Source organism: Chionomys nivalis, chromosome 13 (genome assembly GCF_950005125.1).
Source record: "Chionomys nivalis chromosome 13, mChiNiv1.1, whole genome shotgun sequence".
Classification (NCBI taxonomy): Eukaryota; Metazoa; Chordata; class Mammalia; order Rodentia; family Cricetidae; genus Chionomys; species Chionomys nivalis.
In genome coordinates, this window is record NC_080098.1 from 31568756 (window position 1) to 31586889 (window position 18134).

The 18134-nt window shown below is 39.2% G+C and overlaps 1 protein-coding gene across 3 annotated transcripts in view; it reads right to left on the reverse strand.

Annotated features, from left to right (window-relative positions):
* Positions 1-1385: 1385 nt before the first annotated feature.
* Positions 1386-18134, reverse strand: part of Wdr37 (WD repeat domain 37) — a 62985-nt gene continuing 46236 nt past the window's right edge. For all 3 annotated transcript variants that reach the window (XM_057786982.1, XM_057786980.1, XM_057786981.1), the window contains 3 exons: positions 9116-9250; positions 8566-8680; positions 1386-4310 (listed from right to left, as the gene is read on the reverse strand). In XM_057786982.1, coding sequence (XP_057642965.1) covers positions 4179-4310; positions 8566-8680; positions 9116-9250 — 382 coding nt within the window. In that variant the 3' untranslated portion in view covers positions 1386-4178. The remainder of the gene's footprint in view (positions 4311-8565; positions 8681-9115; positions 9251-18134) is intronic.

Sequence of the window (18134 nt, forward strand, 5' to 3'; positions counted from 1 at the left end):
TGAAAGAACAGCAAGCACTCCTAAATGCTAAACCACACTGGAGAGCACAATGTGTTTTTGTTTTTGAAGTGATTCTACTTGAAAATTTACATTTGAAAACTTAAAAATATACTATCATGAACTCAGTGTCCCTATTACAGAAATTTACTAAATCAGTAACATTAATTGTACATAAATACCTGCTGGTGCCCTTTGCTCATATTAAAGCATTTCACCCCTATTTCACATTCATTCTTCAAATACTGTTATCGTTTCTTTCACACAGAATGCTCAGCATGCCAAAGATCCCTAACAAAAGCTATTTTAATGAAGCTGAATTTAAATCTTGAGTCTTCCATAACTTCATTTTTAACTTCTTTCTATAATGAAGCCCGTGTTCTTTGTGCATGATTGAAATGTTCACAGTTTTGAAATAAGTTTTTTAAAATCTTAAGTTATTACAGAAAAATAAGACATGGATAATGTGAAAAGAATGTTTTGGCAGAACTTAGTGAAATCTTATATTGGTCTTTACTAGTCTTTACTTGCAAAAGAAATGGATAAAGAATATAACTGGGCTCCCAATAGATCGGCCCCACTGTCTCAGTGGGTGGGTGCACCCCTCGTGGTCCTGACTTCGTTGTTCATGTTCTCCCTCCTTCTGCTCCTCATTAGGACCTTGGGAGCTCATCTGGTGCTCCAGTGTGGGTCTCTGTCTCTATCTCCATCCATCGCTAGTTGAAGGTTCTATGGTGATATGCAAGATATTCATCAGTATGGCTATAGGATAGGGTCATTTCAGGTTCCCTATCGTCAGGTGCCCAAGGAACTAACTGGGGACATTGCCCTGGGCATCTGGTAGCCACTCCAAGTTCAAGTCTCTTGCCAACCCTTAGGTGGCTCCCTTAACTAAGATATGAGTTTCCCTGCTCCCCTATCCAACCTTCCTATATCCCCAATCATCCCATTTCTATTGGGAGCTCACCAAGGCCAGTTGGACTGTGACTGAAAAAGCATGGGATAAAACCGGACTCTCTGAACATGGCGGACAATGAGAGCTGACGAGAGGCCAAGGACAATGGCACGGGATTTTGATCCTACTTCAGGTTCTGGCTTTGTGGGAGCCTAGACAGTTTGGATGTTCACCTTCCTAGATATGGACGGAGGGGGGAGGACCTTGGACTTTCCACAGGGCAGGGAACTCTGACTGCTCCTGGGACTGGAGAGGGAGGAGAAGAGGAGTGGGGGGAGGGGGAGAGGGGCGGGAGGATGGGGAGGGAAATGGGAGGCGGGGAGGAGGAGGAAAATTTTTTTTTCAATAAAAAAAATCTAAAAAAAAAAAAGAATATAACTGGGTTTTAAGTCTAAGATAAAAAAATCAAACAGGCATTATAAGCAGTTCACTCAATTTCTGGACAACTGATATTTCTATAACTATCAACAATGCTTTACAAAGTAACACAAGAGGAGTAAAAACATAAGACTCCCAATAACATAAACCTTTATAATAGTAATTATAGAACACAAATGTTTTAATGAACTTCATATTTCAATGAAGACACTGAACATTTAAAAACAATTACATCAATACAGGAAAGATAACTGATTCCACAGAACATTTATAAATGCACTTTTCCCTCAAAAAAACAAAACAAAACTGTTTTTCACAGATTTAAGTAACAAATGATTTACATAGTCTTCAGGTTCCCAAATATGTACAGAGCTTTTCTGACTCTACAGAAACTGGTACGCAGCAATAAGGGGGGAGCGGGAGTGTTAATTCTGTCCAACAAGAAATCTCTTGGGAAATTTTGTATCAATGCACATTTAATAACCACGCATTTCCCTCCGATATTAAATGAAATTCTGGACACTCTAGCACACAATAGGGTTCCTATCTCCAAACACTGTTTCTGTTGAGATCACATGTGGCTGACAGCATGACTTATCCTTAGCCACATGCACACAGCCTGCAAACACTCATGAGCACAAGCCTGTGCCACTCATAAACCCTTGAAGATAACACTGACCACAGCAGCAAAGGGATGGGAACAGATGACACAGCGGTTAACAGTAAGTCACATCCTGCTCCTGAGCACTCTGGTCGAGCACCATTAGGGTCTTCTGGAAATGAATGAAGAGCCTCACTTCTGTGTCAGAGGCTGGTCCCTCCAGTTAGCCAAAGAAATAAGCAGCTATTGGCAGTGAAGGTCATAGTCTGCATAGAACTAAATGGTCACAAATATAATTTTTTTTTTAAAGTTCCAAAATTGTGTCTGGTAGAGATCTGGTTCTTATGTTTACTTTCAGATTAAGATACAAGGAACATAAGAACACAGTGTGTCATCATCATGAGCAACTCTGTGAATATACTGGGATGGAGGATAGAGAAATTCTGTGTGGCTGTAGGTAAAGCAGATCACTGGGATCAGCATCCTCCAGTACTCCACCATCAAGCAAAATACATTCAAAACAGTCAGAGCTAGGTCCTTAAAAAGTACAATAATCAATTACAGTGACCAGTCTGACTCGGTTCTCAAATACTCCATGGTGAGACTTGTGATTAGAAGGGTCAGACTTTAAAAATACAATTTTTTTTTTAGTTGAAAAAACAAAATTCCTCAAAGAATCATTCTAAATGAGTCAGATGTGAAGTTCCTAATATCAGCTCCTTTGGTGCCCAAGTCAAAGGTGCCAATAACCAAGTTCTCACTCCTAGAAAGTACCACCAAAGGACACCCAAATGTTCTATGCACAACACATACATCTTACACCAAACTTCCTACCACTTACTAGTTCAGGTCCCCTCCTGTGCCACCCAAAGAAAAAACAGGGACCTGAAGGAGGTAAGAGGTGGGGTGACTGTAACAGCATACTATCTATCATCTTCTCCCCAAGAGGTCAGTCTCCAAAGGGCGGTATGGAAAGGATTAAAATGCGAGGGGCAGTAACTGAGATGTCTCTTTATCAAAACTGTAACTCTGTAAGAAACACAAACTTTCAAATATCAGATGAACAGTGGTTTCTAGAAGGCAAGAACGAAAGGCTCACTTGTGCAGTAGTAGGACTGGCACTGAGAGGTATCCAAGCTGTTCTAGACAGATGCTTCTTGTTGCCTATGAACTATCCACCATGGCCATCACTTCTCCAGCCTGTCTAGAGAGCCTTTCACCTTCAGGACATGTTTGGTATGATTGTCTTTCTTGCCTTCTACCTTGAATCCAGTATTCCAGCTTTAAATCCAAGCGCTTATCTAGACAACAGTGAGACTCCAAAGTTTTCCCAATATTTATTTTGAGGTAGTGCTCATTTATTTGCATCCTTGGCTCTCATATACCACCAAAGAAGTGAACTCATTTAGAAATATGCAAATTCAAGGTGTAGAAAATAAATAAGATTCTGTCTTCAGGTAGCAGGCCTTTGTATAAAGGTCAAGTCACATTCAATGGATAAGTCATTTGAAACTTCTAAAACCTATTTAGAACCACAGCTATAAATTAAAGTGCTTTGATTTTTTTTTTTAATGTCTAAAATCAGTGATGAGAATCATATTTTAAACTTTGCTTGTATGAGACCTTGGGAGACTGGAATCATTTTGTATAATAAAAGAAATGTTTTTTTCTCAAAAGAAACTCTGCACAAATGTTGTAAATCCAGGTTACATTTACAGAACTGGAACAGAAGTTAGGAGTTGAAATGAATTACACAATAGCACATGCTATAACTTCACACAAACCAAACATGAAATCTTTATCAGTCAGTCTGCCTCTCGATAGCCAACTCAAATAAACTCTGCAGTCTTCCCAGGATACGGTAGGTATGGATAGTTACTCCAGACAATGTAACAGACTGTTTATGCCTCACAACAGGTACACAGTTCACATTTAATTCATATAATGTAATGTAATGCCCTACTGCTCATCTGTCAACGTCAACAACTCAGAGCATTTTGTATGCTACATGGGAGGTGAGCTTCACTTCTACTGACCAGAGGATGCCAATATACACAGGACAAAAACAAAAAACAGAATCACACATCTCTCTGTACGTTTCATGCAAGCTGGGCACAATGTAAAAAGAACATATACAAGGCACCCTTCCCAGGGCCAAATTCTCACTATAATGGCTGATCAATATGCAGAAGAGCCTGCATGAATCAAAGGTCCATGGCAAACTTCAAACTAAGGAACACCAGTGACTTATTTTTCTTGTAACAATGCAGGAATATTGATGTTCCAACCAATAGCTTGCCTATCGAAGCCACATGTGAACAGATTGCACATGGGGTGGTCTTCACTCCACGCTGAGCAGCACACCATTCGTCTGTGACCCTAGGAATAAACACATGAAACAGGATTAATGCATTATTCCTGAAACAAAATATAACACTTTCACCATGCTAATTACAGTACTCAGATGAATATAGTAAGAGTGAAAACTCAACATAGGAATAGCTCAAGTGAGCCAAAAACTACTATGTATTGGGAACATGTCAGTAGCAAGATGGTAGAGCAAAGGCAAAATGTGTGCCACTCAGAGAATGAGGGGCTCATACCAAAAGTCACGAATAGTCTTTCTTCAAGAAAATGATAAAATTATAGTCACACATTAAAAATAAATGCTCACTTTGATATTTTTAAATGAACAAATAAAGCTAGAAGATGTATTTTCAGACACATTAAACCAAATTCAAAGACCTCAAATATTATTTAGTAAATAAATAGTTCACATAATAAAACATACACATGAAATATAAATATGGAATAGCCTCTTCAGCTGATTCTAGAATCCTCAGGAATTCAAATTAAGTATCAAAATGTTGGAGGAAATTACTACAAAATAGTTTACAAAACTTATAATGTTATATACTGTGTATGTACAGATATTTGAGCACAGAAGATAAACCCCAACATTTAGAATGTCTGCACGCCACACAGCAGGAATTACCAATAAATTAGTGTAATAGCTCTAATACGTTGTTGTCATTGTTATACAATAAAGCACAAGGATTGAGTAAACTGACAGGTATTTATCAAGTAAAAGAAATACTCGGCAAGAGTCGGACAAGATGTTCTTCTGTAAAAATTTCAGTATAAATACTGCTTATACATATGGGTGATTCAACCAGGTTGCAAAATTACCTATAAAAGAAAAACCTGTATGACAAGTTATGAAGGTGTCTGAACTATTAAAACAAATCTTTCATTGATTCTTTGTTAAAAGAGTTTTGTTTTTCTTTTGTTTTTAAGGAAAACACATCTACATCCATTAGTTGGCAGTAAGCCATGCCTTTAGACAGGAACTACTTAAAAGATAACTGCAGGGTATTTTTGAAAAATACTGCAATCCAGTACTGGACAAATCGGTGAGAGAAAATGGCCATCTAGGCCAAGAGCGACCTGGGGGAACACTGAAAGCCACATCTGTCTGAAAAGTGAATGTCACTGGAGATGGAAGGGAAAAGTGCACACATTATGCATTCACATCATGATCAAGCACCTAGAAAAGGGGATCAACCATCAACATACATAAAGAAGGCTACTCCACACTACTGTGGATAGTCACAACAGGCATTCTTTTATTAAAAGCTTTAGGACTCTGGCCATATGGAATCCCACTTATTTATCTACAAACCAACACATAAGAAGTCACTGGACCTCAGTGCCTTTTGACTCTGCAGCTCTAACAGTCCCCATAACATGCTTCCCTGAAACACCTGGGGCCGCTAATTACACTATCTCCAAAGTAAAATAATCTAAAATCGCTTGTTCTTTTCACTGAGCATGGTGGCACATGCACCAGTAGACTAGCTACTTTATGGGGCTCAGGCAGAAGGATCCAAATTGAGGCCAGTTTGGGCAACTTAGTAAGACACTCTCTAAAAGTAAAATTTAAAGTAGTGGGGGTGTAGCTCAGTCATAGAATGCTTACTAACAGGAGTGGTGCTCTGGGTTCAAAACCCTTTAGTGAAGAAAACAAGCTTCCCATACATTAGCAGTTCTCAAGCTCTGAGTCACAACCCCCAAAGACCATAGGAAAACATGGATATCAATATTATGATTAATTTTTCCCCCTCTGATTTTTTGAGACAGGGTTTCTCTGTATAGCCCTGGCTGTCCTGGAACTCTCTTTGTAGACCAGACTGGCCTCCAAATAACAATAGCAAAATTACAGTTATAAAGTAGCAACAAAAATAGTTTTATGGTTGGGGGTCAATGAGGAACTGTATTAAAGGGTCACAGCATTAGGAAGACTGAGAACCAGCTACGCATGCTCTGTTTTGGTTTTCTGTTTTTAAAACTAGTCAGCTGAAAGCACCTACAACAGTGAGTGAGTAACGGCTAACTGAAATGATATAATACTAAAACTATACTTATTTATTTGAAGAAGAATTACAGGTCTAAAACGAAGTTAGATGTTATTCATTAATCTTAAAATAAACCTATTTAACATACTGTTATATGAAAAATAAACCCAGGCACAAAATTTCTACAATTCCAGCAAAGTTGAATATTTTACAAATAATTCCACATGGAATTCCGACCACAAAGTTCTACTTAGAACTCCTTATGTTCTTGGGGGAAAAGAAAGCATCAAAATAATAAAGCAACACACACTGTCATCAGTCTCTTCACAAATGCTTTCTTTATATGTTAATAGCAATTTTAGGACACACATAAACAGTCTACCCTGTTGAAGACATGACTAAAACTCTGGTAGGCAGATAACTCATGGCCTTGCAGGGTTGTGAAATGATCTTATGGAATTTTCCTACAATGTACACTCAAAGAAAAAGATAGTAATTATTCTGGGCAGCACACTTTTGTGGGTGGCAACAAAAAATGGCTGAAACACCACTGCCGGAAGGACTACCATGTTTGAGAAACTGTGCACCACTTAAAGAGAAAAGGATGCCAGACTAATAGCTAATTCCTACTTCTACAAACTCATCCTTAGTCTTCAGTGTCTGCAGTACACAACTGATACAAAGCTGGCTTGTGGCTTGGAAACTCTACTCTGAAGCATTTCATGATGAAGTGAAAATCTCAGCAACGGGAAGGAATCAAAAGAAAAGCAGACAGAAGACAGCAACAGGAGAATTTTTTAAAACGTTCAAGCAATGCTCAAAGGTTAGGCAAGTGATCTGGAAGGACCAGGGAATGGATGCATTAACAGACTGTCTTAGCTGACTCGTCAGACATTAGTGACATTCAGGGATGATCCAAAGGGGGGGAAAACAGAATTAGTTTTATGTCAACTTGACACAAGCTAAAGTCATCTGAAAGGAGGAGATTTCGGTTGAGAAAAATGTCTCATAAGATCCAGCGGTAGGGCATTTTCTTAATTAGTGATTGTGGGATGCCAGCCCATTGTGGGTGGTGTCATCCCTGGGCAGGAGGTCCTAGGCTCTGTAAGAAAGCAGGCTGAGCAAGTCATGAGGAACAAGTTAGTAAGCAGCACCCTCCATGGCCTCTGCATCAGCTCCTGCCTCCAGGTTCCTGTCCTGACCTCCTGCAATGATGAATGATGATGTGGAAGCATAAGCTAAAGAAACCCTTTCCTCCCCAAGTTGCTTTGGCCACAGTGTTTGATCACAGCAATAGTAACCCTAAGACGCTATGCTTTGGAATCTCAGTTAAACACACAACCTAAAAAGGAATGTTCCTCAACCTTGATGGAGGAGGGTCATCTTTTTATCTGTTGCTTTCATTGGTTAATTAATAAAGAAACTGCTTGGCCTCTAATAGGGTAAAATTTAGATAGGTGGAGTAAACAGAACAGAATGCTGGGAGAAAGAAGCCGAGTCAGTGAGTCGCCATGATTCTCCCACTCCAGACAGACGCAGGTTAAGATCTTTCCTGGTAAGCCAGCTCGTGGTGCTACACAGAATATTAGAAATGGGTTAGATCAATATGTAAGAGCTAGCCAATAAGAGGCTGGAACTAATGGGCCAGGCAGTGTTTAAAAGAATACAGTTTCCGTGTAATTAATTCGGGTAAAGCCGTGCGGGCGGCCGGGCGCCAGGAACGCAGCCTGCCGCTCCTATTTCAACATGACCTCTGCCTCCACTTCTTATCAACCTAAACAATACATGCTGAGACCCCAGCCCCCACTTCACAGAGCATCAAAATCATCTAAGGACTTGCTTAAGGACATGGTGCTAGTTGTTCCCTGAACACATTCTGATTCTGCTCAGCTGAGCTGAAGCCATGAATGCAGGCATTCTGGGGTGATCTGAATAAAGCACACAGAAGTACCCACTAAAATATCACATATGATGGTAGCAAGGAGCAAATCCGTAATTTATTTTTAAAAAAAAAAAAAAAAAAAAGAACTTCTTTTTCCAGTGACACCTAACCACAGAAAGGTATTTTTGCTGGCTGGAGGTGGAGGAAGGTCCCATCTCCAGGAGTTCCTACCGACATATAACTAGCTCATCATCTCATAAAATACATGCTAAAGCTAATTTTTCTCTTTTCTACATGTGAACATCTCTGAATGTGGCCTGCTTGTATTTCCCTGACGTAAAACACGGAACTGCACATTCCCCTTTGCTGTTCATGACGAACACACTGTAAGCAATACCTGCCGGCTGCTCCGGGGAAGCCGAGCTAGTCGCACTCCTGACATATCAAACAATCGCACTTGCCGGTTGTCATGGGGGAGGGCTATGATTTTTTGGCCAACACATACATTGATCCTACAAAAAAGATATAAAAACAAGTTTATATAAAATACTGACATTGTAGTATCATGCAGTAGTAAAGGCCACATTTTTCACTTTCAAGGCAAAGTAAATTAGCAAATCACAGGGGTAGTCTGCCTATAACACTGGACAAGAAACTTAAGATACACCTAACTGCCAGATCACACATGGACTCCACACACAGACTAACAGCAGACAGAGCCTCTCAGGAGTAAAGAAAGCTCAACGTCATCTGGCTACCAAAGGTCCATTCTGACTCCTTAAGTCTTACTCCATCACTGTGATATTTATTGTGTTATGTAAGGTTAAGTACTTACAGACACTGAATTCACATAAGAGGATCAATAAAATACATCTTCCCGGTAGGCTGAACTCCCTTCCCAAAGGCTGCATCATTAAACAAGGTAATAAATTACAATTACTCCTTACCTATTAATGGCAGAGTCTGTACGAATTGTCGCAATTGGAGATCTCATATTTTTTAAATCCCAGACTTTTACTGTGCGGTCATCGCTGCCCGAAACAACGTTGTCTCCCACAGTGAACACAGCAGAGGTCACAGTACTACAGGTAAAGGTCAGACACATGAGCAGTTAGAGTGCAGGATGTACCAACCATCCCCCACAGTGCACATACACACGTCTTGCTTTCAGAGGGGCAACGGAGGGCAAGGATGTGGGAGATGTGCACGTTTACGGCATCTTCTGCTCTGCAACCTGTGCCTGCTTCATAAACTCTCCTTGTGCATATGTTACATAAGGAAGGATCCTTGCTTTATTTCCCAGCCGTGCAAGAAAATGAAGTCTATGTTTACTCCGTCCTATCATCCTCAGACAGTGCAGCAAAGAAGATACTAGAAAAATATGGATTACACAGCTTACCAAAATTTCTATATATTTAGATCTGGTGGGATGAATTAAGAAAAAAGCCATTCCAACTGTAACTTCCAATTCAATCAAAACACTGGAGTTAGTAAAAAACACTGGGCAATTCACAAAGGCAAAGAAGTTCAACTGGCATTTTTTCCAAGTAAGTTACACCTGTGAGATAGGTCTGTCAATAAAGTACTTGCCATATAAGTATTAAGTCCAATGCTCAATTCCCAGATCCCCTATTTAAAAAAAAAACCCACAGGCATGGCAGCAGACACCTGTAATCCTAGAGCTGAAGGGGTAGAGCCTGGAAGATTCCTGGAACTGGCTAGTCAGCCATTCCTCTGAAATTTGTGAGCTCTAGGTTCAGTAAGGTAACTGATCTCAAAAATTAAGGTGAAGGAAAAATGAGTGAGGAAAACACTAGATGGTGGCCTATGGCTTCAAAGTACACACACACACACACACACACACACACACACACAACACCACTAGTCATTGGGAAAATTGTCCCAGTTAGAAGTTACCATGGTCTATTAGGTTAACTTGTAATGCAACCCTTTCTTTCAACCCAAAGTCATCAATTACTTGTTGGGAGATGGGACTGAAATGGTAAAATGGCACTTGAAGCCTCCCTGTCTCAGCTCATCTAATCCCAGCGGGTACTTCCTCTCTACAGGTGTCAATCAACAGCGTCTCCAGAAGACTACTGTACAACATCTGCATAAAAGACACAGCATACAGCAATATATGACCAGGGGAGAAACAGATATACAGACAAACTGTACAATCATGACTGACCTATCTGTACTTTTTGTAATAATTATTTTTATTTTGTATGCATTTGTATAGTGTTTTTCCTGAATGTACGTCTGTGTGAGGGTGTTGGATCCTGGGAACTGGAGTTACAGATAGTTGTGAGCCACCAAGTGGGCGCTGGGAGTTGAACCCAGGTCCTCTGGAAAGGCAGACAGAGCTGTTAACAGCTAAGACATCTCTCTAGCCCCACGTATTCTTTACTTAAATAAATAACAGCACACGGCCTGACTATAAACGGGGTGTAGCAAACGTTACAGTAATGTTTGAAGAACTTCTCCTATTGCCAGAGATTGAGAAAGCATAAAGTAAAGACACCCACTGACTTGTTTGCAGTGTGCTCTAGGAGGTTTTGGCCAAGTTAAATTTCAGCTAGTACCTCCCTCAATCAATGTAGAGAAAAAAGCCTCAACAAAAGATTATCCGACCTTATGCTAATGAAATGCTAGAAGACATGAGGTTCCTAATAAATTACGGTGCTGACGGGTATCGTAGGACATCAAGAGACAAGCATGGCAAAGACGCAGTAGTCTTAAAGGCACCCTTGGACTGTGGGTCCCACAGGGAGGCTAGTGAGCTACAACCACTCACTGGAAAAGCTTCAGACTCTGCCAAACTCCAGCAAACTCATTTATCTTGTCGTGGAGAGCAGCCGAGCATGTACTTCCAGCTGACAGTATGGTACCTTCTCACCACACACCACTGCCTGATCTGGAACATTCTGCTCCCTCCGTGGGTCTCAATCAACGGAAATACTGTAATGCTAGCACTCCTCATTAGGACTAACAGCTGTCTTCTCAGTCACACAGAGACACAAAACTGTTTTGCATAACAATCTGCCGAAACTTCACAGCTAAGAAAAAAAAATGTATGATGTAGAAAATGCTGGACCATGAAATGCTAATGCAGTGTGCTTTTCTGGCATCATGTCAAAAACTGACCACTGGGTTGTCATTCCTCATTTTTAAAATATAAGTTCCTACAAAAAAACAATTTTGTATATGTAAGGCATTAGATCTGAAGTTTACAGAGTAAACATTCCCTGAGTAGAAACTTAAGTGTATAGAACATACATAATCCATCTTTCAAAAGAATGCAGTCTTTCCGCTGGTCCACGTTAGGATGCCTATTGTTGCTGTCCTTGTTCAGGTCACATTTAGACAGTCATGTTGGTGCGACTTATGGTATCGCTTCTAATATACTAGGAGACACAATCTCATAGGAAACTCCCTGACTCTCTCTCTGGCTTTTAAAAATCTCTCGGGAGTTGTTTTGTGGATTAACATATATACATATTACAACAATTTTTTAAAAAGAGGCCATGAATTTATAAGAGAACAAGAAGGGTACATGGGAGGTGTGGAGGGAGGAAAGAGAAAGGGAAATGATGTAATTATATTAATCTCAAGAAACAAGAAGGTTTTTTTTAATGTATGTGGAGATGTAGAGATGGGTCAGCAATAAGAGAACTTCTTACTGTTGCAAAGGACCCAGGTTTGATTCCCAGACGCCACAAGGTAGCTCACAACCATCTGTACTCCAGTTCCAGGGGATCCTACACCCTCTTCTGACCTTAGAGGGCATAAGGCATGCCTATGGTGCACACATACACATGTAGGCAAAAATACTCATAAGCATTAAAAACATGTTATTAAAAAAATTCTTTTCGAGAATGTAGATGAAGGTATCATTGGGACTTTATTGCTCTGACCCGTCAACTGTTCATGTGTATTCCAGTATTAATATCCAGGTGCATACACTACACCTAGATTGAACAACAGAGCTAACTTTCAAACAGACCAGTTTGGAATTGGCAACCAAACTATGTCCTAACCAGCCTAGCAGGAACCTAGAACACTGCACGATGCTACAGAAAGGGGATGGAGAGGGGACATACACGGGTGGGGGATCGGGGGTGGGTTAACTGTATGTCCTGTACCCAAAGTCTGTACCTGCAGTTTCTTTCTTGACGACTGCTTTCTAAACTATCTGTACAGACCAAACTCCTGACAGTTAACATCAGCCCACACCCTAGCAGTCTAATCATGTAGACATGTCAGCATCTTCAGAAGTAATACTTTTTTGCTTTTTCTATTATCAGTGTTTTTCAGGACTTACACAACCTGTGTTTGAAGAGATCAGATGCCAAATTAACCAACAGGAAAAAAGAAGTATTTCTGAGTATTTCTTGATGGCCAATTCCCTAAATTTAGAAAACAAAATAAAAACAAACGAAGAAGCTGAATTTGTACCATTCTTTTTCAGTGAATTCAACTGATCCCTGGGGAACAAAATTACTTCTGCTAGCATCTAATACTACCTTAATACTCTTGTTTAGTCATGACTTTGTAACCTTCCCTCCTCAGGATAACAGAATTCTGCAGTCTAGATTACTAAAGACCTGCTCATCTAGAAAGTACTTACTAAGCACCTTCTGTGGGTCAGGTCTCACTCTGTATAAGGGAACATGGACCAGAGAAGAGGAGGAAAGCAATGCCTGTGAGACTTCCATTCTAGAGAAGCCAGTGATGTTTGTCCATTTTTAATGAAAGACCATTTAGTCTGAGATGCAGGATGTAACTGAGAGCTAAACCTGCACTGCCAGCCGCCAATGTGAAGCTGCACCCATCTGGGACAGTCACGGTGATGACTGGTCCACTGACCTGCAGGAATTTCTAAGCACTCTAGAGCAGGGTATTTAGGACAGGACTAAAGACCTCATTGCAGCCTTAGCTGACTTGGAACTCAAAAGGGTCCACCTGCCTCTGCTAGGATTATAGGTGTGCATCACCACACCAATGGGACTAAATTCTTAAGACTGTTTAACTATATTAGCAAGAACCTTTTCAAATTCAAAGGTTAAAAATCAGTTTAAAATATAAATTTATTTAAAATTACTAAAAAGTTAAATAATAAGACTCATACAATAAACTGGGTGGTGGTAGTGCATGTCATTAATCCCAGTACTTGGGGTGCAGAGGCAGGTGAGGCCAGCCTGGTCTATAGAGTTCCAGGACAGCCAAGGCAACACAGAAAAAAAAAAAAAAAAAATATATATATATATATATATATATATATATCATGCAATAATGTCATTCTTGCAATATCAAGAGTCAAGGCTCATTTGCTTTCTTGAAATCTGGTCTTTCTGGCTTAAAAACATTGTAATTTTAGAATATTTTAATTATATATAATAATTTTAAAGAAATTGGTAACCAATGTATTGTTTAAACTTTGTGAGAAGTGACCTCCCTCAGGTTTTGATTATTTAACTTTCTAATTCTTTTCTTGACCCAAGACTCTGTCAATAATTAGTAGTGGCCAACATTTCAATAACAGACATTATGTATTCATTTTGGAAGAATAAGAATTTTGAAGGCTCTGTTTCTGAAACATTACAAATTACATTTTACAACAACTTTAAATATAATACTTGGGCTGATAAGATGGCTCAGTGTGTAAAGGTGCTTGCCACCAAGACTGACAGCCTGAATTTGATTCCCCGAACCCATATGGTGAGGGGAGAGAACTAACTCTCAAAATTTGACCTCCATTCCCTTACCTCTAAATTCCTCCCCTAACCCTCATCACTATTTCTTCCCAATTTCATATGTTTGATTTTAACCCACTGAGTCTACTCAATGCTCCCAGTATGTGCAAGGATATAGGGCCTTCTACTGGCACATGAGTAGCCTCTCAAGGGCCAAATACCTAAAGAAAACTGAGGTGTGGTTTTGAGGCCACTGTAATCTTACAGGTGGATTTATTTCTCAAATGGTCATTTCTACCTGTGTACACTTCTGGAGTTATATTCCTGTCCCTAGAAAGCACTACTCGCTGGTATCTTTCTACCTGTGTACACTTCTGAAGTTATAGTCCTGTCTCTAGAAAGCACTACCAGCTGGTATCTTTGATTCCATGTTACCTCCTCCTCACACAGAGCATGTAAACAGCAGTCACCAGTAGTAAACCAGATTGTAAAACTAAGCACAAATTGGCTACAGTGGTGCTCGCCTGTAATTCCAGCACCTGGGAGGTCAAAGAAAAAAAAAAACCAAAACAAAACAAAACAAAACAAAACAAAACCAGAAGTTCGGGCTTATCTCAGCCATACATCGAGTTCAACACTAGCCTGAGCTAAATATGAAGATTTTTACCATAGATTTAAGTGTAGTTATTAAAGAAAGAGAGGCTCCATGAAACCTTGTATCAAAAACACAAAACAAAATTAACTTAAATTAATTAATTAAAATTAAAAAAAAACAAGTACAGGCCTCCAAAATCTCCATCAGAAGGCGGCTTGACACCAGAAAGCTACCTAGCCTATACCCAAGTGATTCCCACACGACTTTGACAAAGAACAAAATGCAGTCCTAATTAAAATTGACTGTTATCCAGGTAAAAACATCATTTTAAAAGCATAAATAAAACAGCTAAGATAATACAAAGCTACTTCCACCTTGATGAGTCTATCTAGAATTTAGTACTTAGTAGTAAGTACCTTCCACCAGATACTTGACAATGAAGGCATATGAAAATGTCATAACTTCAAAATAATCATTGCAACTTTAAGAGACATTTTTGTTTTGTTAGATGCATTTCAGTTTTCTTGGAAAAAAGTTACCAAATCTTATATTGAGAATAAAGCTACAACTGTGTACAAAGAAAACCAAAAAGAAATAAAAACCTTCCATTCTCAAATATTCATCCACGCTGAGCTAATTTCCAACTGTTTCCAATGCCAAAGTTTATTCACACTTGTAAACAAATACTGTCAGTGGGTATATAAACTAGTCATTGGCCACCCATGGAGGAAGTTTAATGACCAGTGACTGCTCAACTGTCAGTTTCTTTTCTTAGTAATTGAAACAAAACAAAAGGGGGGGGGGTCAGAACCTGAGGAAAGGGGGATAGTGGAGAGGAAAGGAAAAAATGTCAAGTTCTTAGACAAGGCAACGGTACCAAGGGGAATTAATCTCAGAGAAGTGGCACTGGACGCCTTTGGTTATTTATAAGCATCTATCTACCTCACACGCTCCTCTCAAAGGGCAGAAAGCGGATTTAACCTAACAACTTTCATAACAGTAAGAGTTTCTCGCACATACATGTATAGTCCACAACCATTTAGTTTGACATCTGTGGAGTCCAGCTGAACAGGAGGACGACAGATAAAGAGGGGAAACACTGGCTTAGGAAGTGGATGCCTGGGCTACTAAATTACACTACCAGGTGAAAACCACATCATTATACAGAAGAGTTAGCTAATTAAGAAGAAAGGCACTGAATTTTAGTGTCCACTGTTGATAATCATAATAGAAATTTATGGGAAACAATCATTTCAACCTCCAGGAGAAATTCCTATGTTAAAATTTTCAAAGTAGCCATCTATTTTTCCAAGACCACGGCACACAATTTTGTATTCTTGCTATTAGTAAAACAATATATGGTGTACCTAAAATTATTCTTCAGACAAACTACACAGAGCTACTAAAGACTGATCCAGTAAAAGATACACCATTACATTCAATAAATACTAATATGGTAGACTCCCTATTATAATGAAGAGATATCATAATACAGGGTGAAAAATCAATGAAACACATCAAAGATGAAAAGGGCTTATTAGTGCTTTCTAAAAACATGATAAAAGTAAAAGCCTTAAGCACAGCTGACATCAAGGAGCTCTGTCAGCATCCAGCAAACATAATGACAGTACAAATTTCAAGGGACCATTTGGCTACAGTTTTTTTTTTAAATATTACAGAGAAGCATTATATATCAAACCCTAGTTTTTCAAAAAGGCACCAAAGTCATGTAAAAGTACATGAATAACAGGAAGAGAAAATTAAAAGGGGGAAAAAATCTCAACTCCTTGAGAAATTGTAGCACAAAACTGAACTAATAATTTTGGTGCTTATGTAACTACACCTTGCCTTAAGAAAACCCAAGATACAGAAATTCAGATTAACTAGAAGTTGTCAACTGTTCACATTAGAGACACTGATTCTTTAACTAAAGATTTTATGTAGAGCCGGGCGTGGTGGCACACACCTTTAATCCCAGCAGTTGGGGAGGCAGAGGCAGACGGATCTCCATGAGATCGATGACGCCAGTATGGTCTACAGAGTTCCAGGACAGCCAGAGCAACAAAGAAAAAACCTGTTCAAAAAAGAAAAAAAAAGAAAAAAAAAAAACTATGCTGAGTTCTCATAAATGAAAACTTGAACTACAATACAACTTTCTTTCCTCTTTTTGGTTTTTTGAGACAGCGTTTCTCAGTGTAGCTCCCTGTCCCTATCTCTAATGTTAACAGTTGACAATTTTTTAGAGATACACCAGTAAAAACATTAAACATAAAAGTGGAGAATTTGACTTTTTTGTATTGTAGCATTCAGGAAAAGAATAGTGAAGAATCCAGAAAATCATCTTTGCTTCTAAAAACCCTTTCCATGTCCTGATTCAAAGAGTGCTAGGTGGAATGCATGGGATGTGTACGTGATAACAGACCATCCAGGAAGGTTTCAGTCCACTGCAGAAGATCCTGCAGCCTGAAGAGTCGGACCCTGCTAGAGTGATAAAGGAGGAGAGCCAGGGCTTATTTTCTTATGTCACATTCAGAACAGCAAACTAATAATTAAAGAGAACACACGCTGCAGACACTGACTATCCTTCTGCTCTTAATGAGGAATTAAATTGAGTTTGCTTTTAATAAAAGTGTGCCCTTTAGGGATCACAGATGTACAGTTATATGCATTTGCTACCTGCTATTTGGTCATATGGGCTCAATTTCTCAGAATCCATAACAAAGGTAAAAGGCAACAGTCACTATGAAGATTCTCAGATAAAAACATATGAAATGTCTCATTTCCTGTTTTTCTAAATGTGAAGTGTTTCTGAAGACTTACTGCTGATCATTATTAGAAATATTTTGTGTTCAATAAAGATATCTACAGCTCCATCTGCTGACCAAGTCCTAAACCTACATAAGAAAGGCCAGAAAGAACTTTTTAAGCTCAGCCACTTTTTTTTTTTAAAAAATTCTTTTTCTTTTAAATTTTTTTATGTGTTGAGTGTTTTTCCTGCACATGTGTCTGTGTATCACTTGTGTGCCTGGTGCGTGAGGAGGCCAGAAGAGGGCTTTGGATCCCCCAGAACTAGAATTACAGACTGTTGTGAACTATGTGGGTGCTAGAAATCAAACTTGGGTCCTCTCTCTAAAAAGTAGTCAATGCTCTTGACCACTGAGCTAACGACACAAAATTCAGAGGCAGAAGAATCCAGCTGACTCCTGCCAATTCAGAAAGGCCTGTGAAAATTAAAATTTATCCTTTTTGACAGAGCAAGGAAATTAGTATCAAACAAAAACATTTCAATGCTTTTTAGATATACACATCAATGCAATATGGCTAGTTCATGACTAATCAATTAAGAAAAGAGAAAATGTAAATAATCTGGGCAAGAATAAGCCTGACTCATATATTTTACTCTCATTAAAACTTTTACTTACCCTGTGGTTAAAGGCAATCTAACAACTATCTTACATCTTGGAAAAGCTGGGTAGGAGAGAGAGTTCATGTGAATTAGATGCTTTTACTGTAAGCCTACTCTTGGTACCTATTTTAAAAACCAAAAGCATTCAGCAAAAGCTGGCAGATCTTTGAATTTGAATCCAGTCTGGTCTACACAGTAAGTTCAGAGACAGTCAGAGATATGTAGAGAGACACTGTCTCAAACATGGGGAGGGGCCAACCTCTTAAATA